Below are 13,413 nucleotides of genomic sequence, written 5' to 3'. Positions count from 1 at the left end.
TGGCAAGTTCTCATCCCACCTGTCTAGTGCAGCTAAAAGATACACCCTTAGTCTTCTCCCCAAATGTTCATATTCCTTGATTCTAGGAATGTTAGCCAGTGTGAATTTTTTGACGTTTGCTCTCCTGAGCAACAAGGCTTCCCCTTCTTTCCAAAGGGAGTCTTATAAGACTTTGTGCCCTTTCCTTACATTACAGATAACTATTCTGAAGAAGAGTATGAGAGCTTCTCTTCCGAGCAGGAAGCCAGTGATGATGCTATCCATGGACAGGTATTGTATGAGAAGCTGCTGTTCAGTGCTCTACAAAGGATTTCTTCCCTAGAAGGGTGTAAACTGATAGTACTCGCTCAGCTCTTGCAGCTCCTTTTTAATTGAGCCTGCAGTGCTCTGATTGGCTCCCTCTCTGCAGCCTTTCTAGGCAGGTCTGGGGGGACCCACCTTTGCTGTTCCTTTTCTGGGGTGGGGTGTGGTAGGACCGCAAGGCCTCCAGCAGGGGGCCTCAGAGAACCTGTACACCATGTCACAGGGCCCTACAGCCTAGAATTAAACTTGCCCATGGTCTATAACTTTTAAATCTGAACGGCAGTGGGTAGCTGTATGTGGTGCATAGATTGTTTTTCTCCCCAGTGTTTTCCCCTTCCTTTGAACTCTGTGCAATTGAACGTTCCTGGCTAGAAGGACAGTCACAACAGAGATCTCTCCAGGCTGCTTCTTAAGCAGCCTCAGCCTCCGATGGGTCCAATTGGGGCAAGAAAGATGATGGAACTCTGCCACACTCAACCCATGTGAATCGCTGGAATGAGACACTGCTCATGATAGGTTGTGCAGATGTTCAAAATGGCTCTGGCTCCAATCTTGGCTCTGCATCTTCAGTGTGTGAAAGGTGGAGTGACGGTGTCTCCCGAATGCCACCCATTTCTGTCACCAAAATGAGGGATCGCTCTCTGTAAATGGCCCGGTCTGTGACCTTCCCTTTTCTTTCCTTACATGAGGGACGCAATCATTGTGTTGACTTTTAAATGATGAATTACCAATAGGCCTCCGAGTTATTGTCTTGCTGGCACAATGAGGTACTTGACATCTCTTCAGGGTATTCTGGGCTGTCTGCTGACTCCTCTTAGCACAGGATATTCCACTCCTGTTTTTGGGGCTTTGCACCATTGCAGCTAGAGACTGATGTAAGGGAAAGCTGAGATTTCAGAGAAAAGGATAGTGGCTTCAGCAAGGTGCTGGTATTTATGTTGACGTGTCTGAGCCCTGGTTGCTCAGCAACATGCTGCACTCCGAGGGTTTAGTTCTCTCTGCCTTTCTCTATGCAGGATCAGTACAATCCTTTGCTTGTCTTTACTCAGGGCTATGTCTCTGCCTCCCCAGTACTTAAAACCCTGCAGGTGAAGACTGAGGGCACGTCTACACTACAAGCTTAACTCAACCTATGTTAGATCCACTTACAGCTCCCTCAGAAGTTACTGCAGTTTTTCATGTCCTTGCTGCCCTTCTTCTGTTGGTGGTGTGAATCCTCATCAGGAGTGCTTCCACTGACTTAAGGGGGCAGTGAGGGGTGGCTGGCTGCCCCCCTCTCCTCCCAGGTTCCCAGCAGGGGGCCAGGAGCCCAGAGCTCAGTTCGGAGTGGGGAGCCTGGGCAGCAGCCATGCTCTAGCTGGTGCCCCCTGTGATGGGTTAGATCATGGAACCCCCCTTGGGAGCTGCCACCTGATGTGCCAAGACTACTTCTGCTCCTGCTTTCCCTGCCTGCTCGGGACCCCAGCACCCTGTCTTGCTGAGCCAGACACACCCATCTGCTCCAACACAGACCCAGGGTCTGAATTACTTGCTCCAAAGCTGCAGACTTAACTGAAAGCAGCTAACAGAAGTGTTCCTGCCTTTAACACTCAGAGGCCCAACTCCCAATGGGGTCCAAACCCCAAATGTTTTACTCTGTATAAAGCTTATGCAGGGTAAACTCATAAATTGTTCACCCTCTATAACAATGATAGAGAGATGCACAGCTCTTTGCTCTCCCTTCCTCCCCCACCCCCCGGTATTAATACATATTCTGAGTTAGTTACTAAGTAAAAAGTGATTTTATTAAATACAGAAAGTAGGATTTAAGTGGTTCCAAGTAGTAACAGACAGAACAAAGTGAATTACCAAATGAAATAAAATAAAACATGCAAATTTAAGCCTAATACAGTAATACAACTGAGTACAGGTAAAAATCTCACCCTGAGAGATGTTTTAATAAGTCTCTTTTGCAGACTGGATGCCTTCCTAGTCTGGGCACAGTTCTTGCCCCGGTACAGCCCTTGTTCCAGCTCAGGTGGTAGCTAGGGGATTCCTCATGATGGCTCCTCCTGCTTTGTTCTGTTCCACTCATTTATATATCTTTTGCATAAGACAGGAATCCTTTGTCCTTCTGGGTTCCCACCCTCTCCTTCTCAATGGAAAAGCACCAAGTTAAAGATGGATTCCAGTTCAGGTGACATGATCACATGTCACTGTAAGGGTAGGTCTCCACTTACCGCGCGGGTCGACGCAGTGAGTTTGACTTCTCGGAGTTCGAACTATCGCGTCTAATCTAGACGCGATAGTTCGAACTCCCCGCGTGCTCCGGTCGACTCTGGAACTCCACCACTGCAAACGGCGGTGGCGGAGTCGACCTTGGAGCCGCGGACTTCGATCCCGCGGCGTCTGGACGGGTAAGTAGTTCGAACTAGGGTACTTTGAGTTCAGCTACGCTATTCACGTAGCTGAACTTTCGTACCCTAGTTCGACCCCTGCCCTTAGTGTAGACCAGGCCTAAGACTTCATTACCCACTTGCCAGCACACACGTATACAGGATGACTTACAGCCATCTGCAGTCATTTGTCCTGGTTAGTGGGAGTCATCAAGATTCCAAACCACCATTAAAGGCCCACGCTTTGCATAATTGCAATAGGCCCTCAGAGTTGTATTTCATATTTCTAGTTTCAGATACAAGAGTTGTACATTTATACAAATAGGATGCTCACACTCAGTAGATTATAATAGTTGGAGATATACCAATCTCCTAGAACTGGAAGGGACCTTGAAAGGTCATCGAGTCCAGCCCCTGCCTTCACTAGCAGGACCAATTTTTGCCCCAGATCCTTAAGTGGCCCCCTCAAGGATTGAACTCACAACCCTGGGTTTAGCAGGCCAATGCTCAAACCACTGAGCTATCCCTCCCCCAAAAGCTTTGTAATGATATCTTACAAGAGACCTTTTGCATGAAGCATATTCCAGTTACATTAACTTTTTTTCATAAAATCATATAGAGTGCAACATCACACACCCCACCTGCCCTGGGATGACAGTCAGGCATGGGGTTCACAGCATGGAGCCTTCCAGCCTTTGTCAATTTCATGGCTCCAGTGCAGAGCTGTAAAATTGACAAGAATGACAACCAACAGCTCATGTAAGTTAAGCAATGTCTACACAGAAACTGCATCACCCTAACTACACTGACATAAGCCCCACACCTCTCATGGAGGTGGAGTTATGTCAGTGTAGTAGGGCACTTAGGGCATGTCTACACTACGAAATTAGTTTGATTTTATAGAAGTCTATCTTTAGCAACCGATTTTATACAGTCCATTGTGTTTGTCACCAATAAGCAGGGCCAGCTCCAGGCACCTGCGCAGCAAGCAGGTGCTTGGGGCGGCCAACGGAAAGGGACGGCACGTCCGGCTCTTCAGCGGCAATTCGACGGCGGGTCCCTCAGTTCCTCTTGGAGGGAAGGACCTGCCGCCAAAGAATGAAGCGGCGGCAGTAGAGCTGCCGCCGAAGTGCCGCCGATCACGGCTTTTCTTTTTGTTTTGTTTTGCCACTTGGGGCAGCAGAAACACTGGAGCTGGCCCTGCCAATAAGCACGTTATGTCAGTGAAGTGTGTCCTCAAAACCATGGCTAGCATCGACTCATGGAATGGTGCACCTTGGGTAGCTATCTCACAGTTCCCACAGTCCCTGCTGCCCATTGGAATTCTGGGTTAAGCTCCCAATGCCTGATGGGGCAAAAACATTGTCGCGAGTGGTTTTGGGCACATGTGGTCAGTCTTCCCTCCCTCCCTTTTTCCCTCCCTGAAAGCAACAGCAAACAATTGTTTCACGCCTTTTTTCCTCGGTTATCCGTGCAGACGCACAAGCATGGAGCCCACTCAGCTGCGCACTGCTTTTGTAAGTTTTTTAAATACCTTGCGCATTATCCTGCAGTATGTGCAGAGCCTAGCTAGGAGCCCCAAGCAAAAGGAAGATTGTGAGGAGGACATGGACATAGACGTTCCTGAAAGCACGGGATGTGGCAATTGGGATATCATGGCGGCATTGGGTCATGTGGATACAGAGGAATGCCGATTCTGGGCCCAGCAAACAAGCACAGACTGGTGGGACCCCATAGTGTTGCAGGTCTGGGATAATTCCCAGTGGCTGTGAAACTTTCGCATGTGTAAGGCCACTTTCATGGAACTTTTGAGTTGCTTTCCTCTGCTCTGAAGTGCAGGAATATCAAGATGAGAGCTGCCCTGACAGTTGAGAAGCGAGTGGAGATAGCCCTGTGGAAGCTTGCAATGCCTGACTGCTACCGGTCAGTCAGGAATCAATTCGGAGTAGGCAAATCTATCATGGGGGCTGCTGTGATCCAAGTAGCCAAGGCAATCAATAATCTTCTGCTAAGAAGGGTAGTGACTCTTGGAAATGTGCAGGTCATAGTAGATGGTTTTGCTTCAATGGGGTTCCCTAACTGTGGTGGGGCGACAGATGGAACGCATATTGCTATCTTGGCACCGGACCACCTTGCCAAACGGTACATAAACTGCAAGGGATTCATCTCAATGGTGTAGCAAGCACTGGTGGAACACAAGGGCTGTTTCACTGACATCAACATGAGATGGTCGGGAAAGGTGCATGACGCTCAGATCTTTCGGAACTCTGGGCTGTTCGGAAAGCTGCAAGAAGGGGCTTTCTTCCCAGACACGAAAATTACCGTTGGAGATGTTGAAATGCCAATAGTTATCCTTGGGGACCCAGCCTACCACTTGCTCCCATGGCTCATGAAGCCATACACAGGCAGCCTGGACAGCAGTAAGGAGCAGTTCAATTATAGGTGGAGCAAGTGCAGAATGGTGGTAGAATGTGCCTTTGGACATTTAAAAGGGCACTGGCGCTGTTTGCTGAGTATATCAGACCTCAGCAAAAGCAATAGTCCCATTGTTGTTGCTGTGTGCGCCATAATATCTGTGAAAGTAAGGGGGAGACTTTTATAGCAGGGTGGGAGGTTGAGGAAAATCTCCTGGCGGCCAATTTTGAACAGCCAGACACCAGGGCAATTAGAAGAGCACCGAGGCACACTGTGCATCACCAGAGGTGCCTTCTCTGCCTTCAGGGTCCGGGAACAATTCACCCTGGGAGGGTCTTGGCTCCAGGGTGAGGTAAAGGTCCTGGCTGCCGGGGAGAATAGATTCTCTGCTTGCCTGCTGCGCGTTCTCCTCCTCCTCCTCCTCCTCTTCCTCATCCATGTTGCGTGAGGCTGCCGTCTTGCAGGTGTCCACGGACAGTGGTGGGGTAGTGGTAGGGTCCCCCCCTAGAATGGCATGCAGCTGATCATAAAGTGGCATGTCTGGGGCTCTGACTCAGAACGACCGTTTGCCTCCTTTGTCTTTTGGTAGGCTTGCCTGATCTCCTTAATTTTCACGCGGCACTGCTATTTGTCCCTGGTGTAGCCTCTGACCACCATGCCCTGTGTGATTTTGGCATATATATCAGCATTTCTTCTGCTGGATTGGAGTTCTGCCTGCACAGATTCTTCTCCCCATTCAGCAATCAGATCCAGTGTCTCCCGTTCGCTCCATGTTGGAGCTCGTTTGTGATTCTGGGATTGCATGGTCACCTCTTCTGCCGAGCTCACCACGCTGACCAAACAGGAAATGAAATTCAAAAGTTCCCAGTGCTTTTCCTGTGTACCTGGCTAGTGCATTGGAGTTGAAAGTGCTGTCCAGAGCGGTCACATTGGAGAACTCTGGGATAGCTCCCGCAGGCCAATACCCTTGAATTCCACAGTGCTCTGTCTACAGTACCCCAAATTCGACCTAGGAAGGTCGATTTTTAGCGCTACTGCCCTCGTCGTGGAGGAGTACAGCAGTCAATTTTAAGAGCCCTTTAGGTTGACAGAATGGGGTTGGTTGTGTAGACGCATTCCTTATAAAATCAACCTAACACAGCTAAATTCAACCTAATCTTGTAGTGTAGACCAGGCCTAACATCAGCGGGAGCATGGCTGTAGTGTAGACATTGATGTAATTAGGTCGACCTAACTGTAGTGTAGACTAGGCCTTAGCCAGTCTCTCCTGTGCACTCGTATAATACTAATCAGTCCCTGGCACATGTTTTGTTGCAGAAATGAAACATTTTGCATGATAATAAAACAGCCCTTAGGTAATAAAGGTAATAATTGGAGATATACCAATCTCCTAGAACTGGAAGGGACCTTGAAAGGTCATTGAGTCCAGCCCCCTGCCTTCACTAGCAGGACCAATTTTTGCCCCAGATCCCTAAGTGGCCTCCTCAAGGATTGAACTCACAACCCTGGGTTTAGCAGGCCAATGCTCAAACCACTGAGCTATCCCTCCCCCCCATTGTTTGTTCTTGAGGCAAGTGTAAAATCTGACTCTTCCTTTCTGTGCAGGATTTGGACGATGATGAATATGAGCTGGGCAAGCCAAAGAAACAGCGGAGATCGATAGTAAGAACGACGTCCATAACCAGGGTCGGTGGAAATTAGTTTTACTAACACTGAAGGGGTTTGGCCAGGATGTGCATGCAGCTCAAGAGATTTACAAGCTATTTACACAATGGTCCCAATAGCGAAATCAGAGAGAATCACAGTAGGTGGGAAAGTCCAGAACTAAAATCTAGCAAAGTGATTAAAGTACCGATCAAACCACAGCAGATACTGACAGCCTTATCTGAGTGTACCATCTTGTATCACTTGTGTTGCCTGTAAAGTGAGAGGACCCCCATGAAAATCATTTAAGGGTGAAATTGACTTGGTGCAGAGGCTAACTCAAGATCCATGAATTTGTAAGCCTCCGCGTAGGCTTGAAGTGGGGCATAGGCCTTTTGCTGGCCCTCTGCATGAGGGTGAATTCAGCCCAGATGAGCATTTCAAAGTGAAATAATGGAGATGAGGTATGAAATAATCAAGTGGGTTAATGCAAGATGGCACATGTGTAGTTCAGGCTGTTGGACTCATCAGATATTATCTGGTAAATGATACACAGTTACATACTGTGTCATAATATATGCACACAGAGACAGTTAAATTTTAGCATAAAACCTTAACTTTCCTTTGAGTGCTGCAACCTTGATGATGGTTTAGTTTTTTTGTTTAAAGTATTTGTGCCAGTATGAGATTACAATAACTCTAGCCACTGAGTTATTGTAGCAACCATGGAATAAGCAGGATTTATTTTGGACCTTAGCGTAGGACTGAAGCACTGTCTACACACTTATCTACCTCCACTAGCACTATTTCTGACATCTGAGAGAGTTCTGAATAGGCCACATTTTTTCAAATAATAGAAATCTGCCACCAAAAGAAGTTTCTTCTTCCCCTAAATGAGGATCACGAAAAATCATCAGATGCTGGTTTACTAGCTCTTAAGGCCTGGATCAGTGACAGTTTTAGGATCTTTTTAAATGTCTTGTGACAGAATTATTCATCTTGACCAATAAGTAATGCAGCTTTCGTATGATATAAATAATTTGTTTCTAGTCCTGGCATTTAATCAAATATTGGATCTGAAAACTGCAATCCCATAACTGAATAAAAAATCATAAAAGCTGCATTTTCTAAACTAATATTTCTCTTAACTTTTTTCCACAGGGGAAGAGGCTTGTATGTTAACTAATAAGGCAGCCTGGCCTTAGAGACTGACCGATAATTAAAAAGAATAAAAACTTATGAGAGAACTTCTAAATAGACTTGGTCTAGACTCTTTGGTGCTTGCAGAATATGGGGCAGGGGAGAGAGGGGCGCATCGCGGAAAGCTGAGTTTGAGATGGCCTGTGTAACTCGAGATGAGACAGCCCCTTGACAAAGATGGTTTTCCATCCCCAAACTTATGTCAGTGAACAATTTATACCACAATTTGCACCATTCTATCATTATACCCCACACAAGCACATATTTATGAAAACAGTTGCAGCCTGCATTTCACAAACCAGGGTGTAAATTCACTTGTTTGAGGGGAACTGTGTATCTAGTGGCTTTGTTACGGTCATCCTAAAGTCATAACAACTAAAAACTGTACCTAATAGTATCTACACCATGGTGTTTGTAGATAATGCCAAGAACTTAGAGGTGGGGCCCTACAAAATTCACAGCCATGGAAAAACGTCATGGACCATGAAATCTGGTCTTTTGTGTGCTTTTACCCTGTACTATACAGATTTCACAGGGGAGACCAGTGTTTCTCAAATTGGGGGTCCTGACCCAAAAGGGAGTTGTGGGTGCAGTGTGGTATTGCCACCCTTACTTCTGCGCTGCCTTCAGAACTGGGCAGCCAGAGAGCGCCCAGCTCTGAAGGCAGTGCCCGGCCAATACCATACCATGCCACCCTTACTTTTGCGCTGCTGCCTTCACAGCTGGGCGGCTGGAGAGTGGCGGCTGCTGACTGAGGGCCCAGCTCTGAAGGCAGCACTGCAGAAGTAAGGGTAGCAGTACTGCAACTCTTTCTCTCCCCTCCCCCCCCCCCCAACCTTGTGACCCTCCCACAACTCCTTTTTTGGTCAGGACCCCTACGATTACCACACTGTGCAATTTCAGATTTAAATAGCTGAAATTATGAAATGCACGATTTCTAAAATCCTAGGACTTTGAAATTGACCAAAATGGACCGTGAATTTGGTAGGGCCCTACTTATAGGCAAAGATTTTAAAAAATCTCCTGAGGTCATATTTAGGCATGTCTAATTTTTTTCAGAAGGTCGGTAGGAGCTGCTGGGTGCTCAGCACTTCTGTGAATTGAGCAGGTGCTTAAATATAGAATTAAAATCTCTTGGCTGGACTGTGTATGAACACAGACAGTAGAAGTTGCTGGGAGGGACATAGCCAGCAAAATGAGGAACTAGCCTTCACTCGGGCTGGGCCCACTGACATTGCTTTCCCCCATTCATAATAGCTGCCACTCTTACATAGTTCAGCTAGCCCATGCCAGTTCTTTCAGGAGGTCTAGTGAAAACATGTATGGGCCAGAGTTTTGCAAGACTTGTTTTTTAAAGCCAAACATCCCAGGTTTGTTAAACTCTCTGCAAAGGTTAAGATTGGTTTCATCCTGCTGCAGGCCAAGGGCTTATGGGTTTTGGTAGAAATTAGGCAAAATCCAATGCTTTGGGTTGTGTTGTATTTGAGTGAAGCTCTGCATTCAGAGCTCAGGCGGCACAGACCCTGGCAAGCCAAAAGGCTTGTCAAAAACCCAAACCCCTCCACCTACCCAAGTCGCTACAACTCCACTGTTAAGGTGAAATACTTTGCCAAGATGAACTGCAGATCCTTGCTATGGAATCTACTTTCCAGTCACCCACATCGGGGAGACTGAGACACCTCCATCAACTGTAAGAGTTTGTGTGAAAACTCACTGCTCCCTTGTGGAAAAGGGTTAGTTGCACCTCTGAAGGCAGGTGGAACTTCTGCATTAAGGAGGCAGAAAAACAGCCTCAAGCATTCACTATATTTGTCAGCTTGTGACTAACTGGCAGTCTAAAAAAATGTTATCTTTCCACTAGGGGAAAGATAAACACCTGGCTAGCTGAGTGCAATGTTTAATGTATGTTGGGAGCCCACAGAGGTTCAATACGGCTAAACCAGTCAGGGCTGGAACGGAGCTGATGTAAACATGGATAGGATTAGCATGTAGCCTGGGGGATTCTGCTTTGCTTGGGGAATGGCACATAGGTAGGAGAAAGGGCAGCAGTGCTCCTTGGTTTGTGGCTCAGCCCCATACATGTTTCTACCTAGGAGCAGTCAGTGTATCCATTTTTAACTGTGATGGTGCACCTGTATATTCCCTCTTGCTGTATTCACGTAAAAGTGTTCTTGACTTACAGCAACAAAACTTCAAGCAGAAAGTGGTGGCGTTGCTGAGAAGGTTTAAAGTATCTGATGAGGTAAGTTAGTTAACATTCAATTATACCTCAGACATGCTCATTCAACTGCTTCATGGGTTCAGTTTATTTTCAGGTTGTTTTTCCTCCCTTCTCTCTCTTGCTTTCTTTTCTTTGTTCTCACATCTGTACTGGGAAGTGTCCTAAGTTTCCCCAGTGACTTTGCCCAACGTTCTGAAGCTCTGTTTGGACCTCAGTTGGACAGGGCAGGTTCAGCGCTAACTTCAAAAAGCCATCAAGATTTTCTGGGTGCAGTTTTGTCAAAGATTTAAAAGACTTTTGAGCACCCTCTTGCTTGCAGACTGGTTTGCAATCATACGTGACCCTTTCAAAGACTAGTAGTCTAGTGTTCATTGCCCATTAAGTTAGATCACAGTTTATTTTCTTATCTCACGTATTATAAAAGCTTAGCAAAATATGCAGAGGAAACACAACAACAAAAAATCCCCATCCAGCGAAAGATGGGAAAATGATGACAAAGAGACATACAAAGGAAATTCAAAGAAAATTTAAAAAAAAGCATCAGATGCAAATGCAGCCCAACAGGTCACACAATTTGGACTGCCCCATCCATATGAAACACACCAAACACAACCACCATGGTCCCATAGAGGTAGGTAAATGGTCCCACAGGAAAGTAACTAGCCAGATGATTCAACTGAAAGCAACTCATTCCACCTTGGTACTTTGGGAAGAATAAACACAGCTGCTAAGGGAAAAGAAGGCACTTGACCCCACTGGTGCCCCAAGCTGTTAGGTTCTCCATGTCTTGTGGCATCAAGTAAACATCCCTATCAGAATCACTGTTTCCTTGATATCCAGTCCTTATGTAATCCTTCCATCTGTAAAGTACTGTTCCGGAGACACTCACTCCAGCCATGTTGGCCTCCTTACAGAACCTGCTCTCTGTAGGAGGCCACCTGTTTGTGGGAGATGCAATACCTGCAAAATAGACTGTTCTTCCATGGGTGGAATGCCCTAATTTACCCTTCCCCCACCTTTCATTCCTGTTCCTACTAAGGAAAAGCAACTCCGCAGGAATAGTATAGGTTTCAGAGTAGCAGCTGTGTTAGTCTGTATCCACAAAAAGAACAGGAGTACTTGTGGCACCTTAGAGACTAACAAATTTATTTGAGCATGAGCTTTCATGGACTACAGCCCACTTCATCAGATGCATAGATGGAACATATAGTAAGAAAAAAATATATATATACCAACTCTAAGAGGCTAATGAATTAAGATGAGCTATTATCAGCAGGAGAAAAAAGTATCCTCACACCTTAATCATAGAATATTAGGTTGGAAGGGACCTCAGGAGGTCATCTAATCCAATCCCCTGCTCAAAGCAGGACCAATCCCCAGACAGATTTTTTTTGCCCCAGTTCCCCAAATGGCCCCCTCAAGGATTTAACTCACAATCCTGGGTTTAGCAGGCCAATGCTCAAACCACTGAGCTATCCCTCCCCCTCAGTTGACCTTCTTGTCAGCTGTCCAAAATGGGCCATCTTGATTATCACTACAAAAGTTTTTTTTCTCCTGCTGATAATAGCTCATCTTAATTCATTAGCCTCTTAGAGTTGGTATGGCAACTTCCACCTTTTCATGTTCTCTGTATGTATATATATCTTCTTACTATATGTTCCATTCTATGCATCTGATGAAGTGGGCTGTAGCCCACAAAAGCTTATGCTCAAATAAATTTGTTAGTCTCTAAGGTGCCACAAGTACTCCTGTTCTTTTTGAGGAATAGTATAGTAGCTGAGATCTGGGCCAGCTGCACTGCTGCTGTTCAGGAGAGACCACCCTCTAGTGCTGGCTTTAGGATTGGCACCAGACTGCACCCTCTCAAGATCCTATTCTGACTGTAGATGTTTTGTTCCTGTCAGTCTCTCACATGCAAGGAAACTGATGGAAGCTTTGGTTTATGGACTTTCTACTAGATTCTTGTTAACCTTCAGTTTGCTAATGAGGGAAATCCCATCTGGATATAATCTTTTAATCGCTTGCAGGTAATACAATGAAATAAGTCAGAAGGAGCTGGAGAGTCCGTTCAAGGTTAGGTGACCTGGGGAGAGTACAAGATGGAATATTATGTACTTTTTGTACTCTTGGTAGAATATTTATAATTGGCTCAGACTCTAAAGTTCCATTTATAAATAAAAGGGCTGTTAAAAGATTCTTAGTCCAATAGGTGAATAGGTTGCTTATAACATCTACAACACCTTTTACTGATGTGCTTATAAATCATCTATAATACGCACAGCTCATGTCTGTAAAAGGCTTAAACATCTATTAACTCTTTATAAATGGAATTCACACAGAGTGACCCCACAGTGATGTGTTCTGAGACTCGCCTGACTTTTGGGGGCTACCAGAAATACCAGTCTATTGTACAGCAGTCGCTGTGTGTACTGAGATGACTTGGGATGGCTCTGTCCCCTAATCATTTCTGTGCTGCCTGGTTGTATCCATGTGTCTTGTGCTTAGGTTCTGGATTCAGAGCAGGACCCAGCAGAGCATGTGCCAGAAGTGGAGGAAGACTTGGATCTTCTGTACGATACATTGGATATAGACAACCCCAGTGACAGTGGCCCTGAAATGGAAGATGACGACAGTGTCCTCAGCACTCCTAAACCAAAGTTAAAGTAAGAGAATTGGGCTCTGGGGTCAGTATGGGCTTAAAGAAGCCATAGGTAAATTTAACTGGTTGAGAAACAAAACAGTGCTTGGCTGTTAAAGTGCTTTACAGCCTCTGTTTCCAGCTAAGACTTTGGAAATTTTTTTTTTTGGAAGGGCGGGCATTGAAAATGAATCCACTCTAACACCATTTCTAATTACATGTTTCATTCATTCCATTCCTACTTTCCTTTTCCCCTTGACCTGGCAATGGGTCATGGTATGTATTTTAACCACAGCATGAAAGATTTGCACATGCTGGCAAGAGTTTACATCTTATCCCGTTAGCCCTGCTCATCCCATTGTTAAGTGTACTGCCTGGTCTTATGCATTGCAGACAGAACAGAGGAGGGTGCTATTTGATGCCTATATCAGACAGATGGAGGTGTAAAGTGCCCATTGGCAGTAAGTGGAACTAAAAACTGTATGCACACATCCACCTGCTGGGGAAGAGGAAGAGAGGATGGGAGAAGAATGCGCCAAATGGAGTCATCAGACCAGAACCAGCAGTGATTGAAAGTCGAGAGAGGCCAGGCTGTGAGGGAGTGTATGGTAGGTCCA

The 13,413-nt window shown here is 45.9% G+C and overlaps 1 protein-coding gene across 7 annotated transcripts in view; it reads left to right on the top strand.

The window, feature by feature from the left end:
• Positions 1 to 13,413, top strand: part of PACS2 (phosphofurin acidic cluster sorting protein 2) — a 191,518-nt gene that overhangs the window by 92,683 nt on the left and 85,422 nt on the right. For 5 of the 7 annotated variants that reach the window (XM_039483783.1, XM_039483781.1, XM_039483780.1 and 2 more), the window contains 4 exons: positions 197 to 270; positions 6,699 to 6,779; positions 10,120 to 10,179; positions 12,664 to 12,821. In XM_039483783.1, coding sequence (XP_039339717.1) covers positions 197 to 270; positions 6,699 to 6,779; positions 10,120 to 10,179; positions 12,664 to 12,821 — 373 coding nt within the window. The remainder of the gene's footprint in view (positions 1 to 196; positions 271 to 6,698; positions 6,780 to 10,119; positions 10,180 to 12,663; positions 12,822 to 13,413) is intronic. The other 2 variants (XM_039483786.1, XM_039483782.1) reach the window with 1 other exon arrangement.

Source organism: Mauremys reevesii, linkage group 8 (genome assembly GCF_016161935.1).
Source record: "Mauremys reevesii isolate NIE-2019 linkage group 8, ASM1616193v1, whole genome shotgun sequence".
Taxonomy (NCBI): domain Eukaryota; kingdom Metazoa; phylum Chordata; order Testudines; family Geoemydidae; genus Mauremys; species Mauremys reevesii.
The sequence above is the reverse complement of the archived record's forward strand: the minus strand, read 5'-3'. Positions and strand labels throughout refer to the sequence as shown.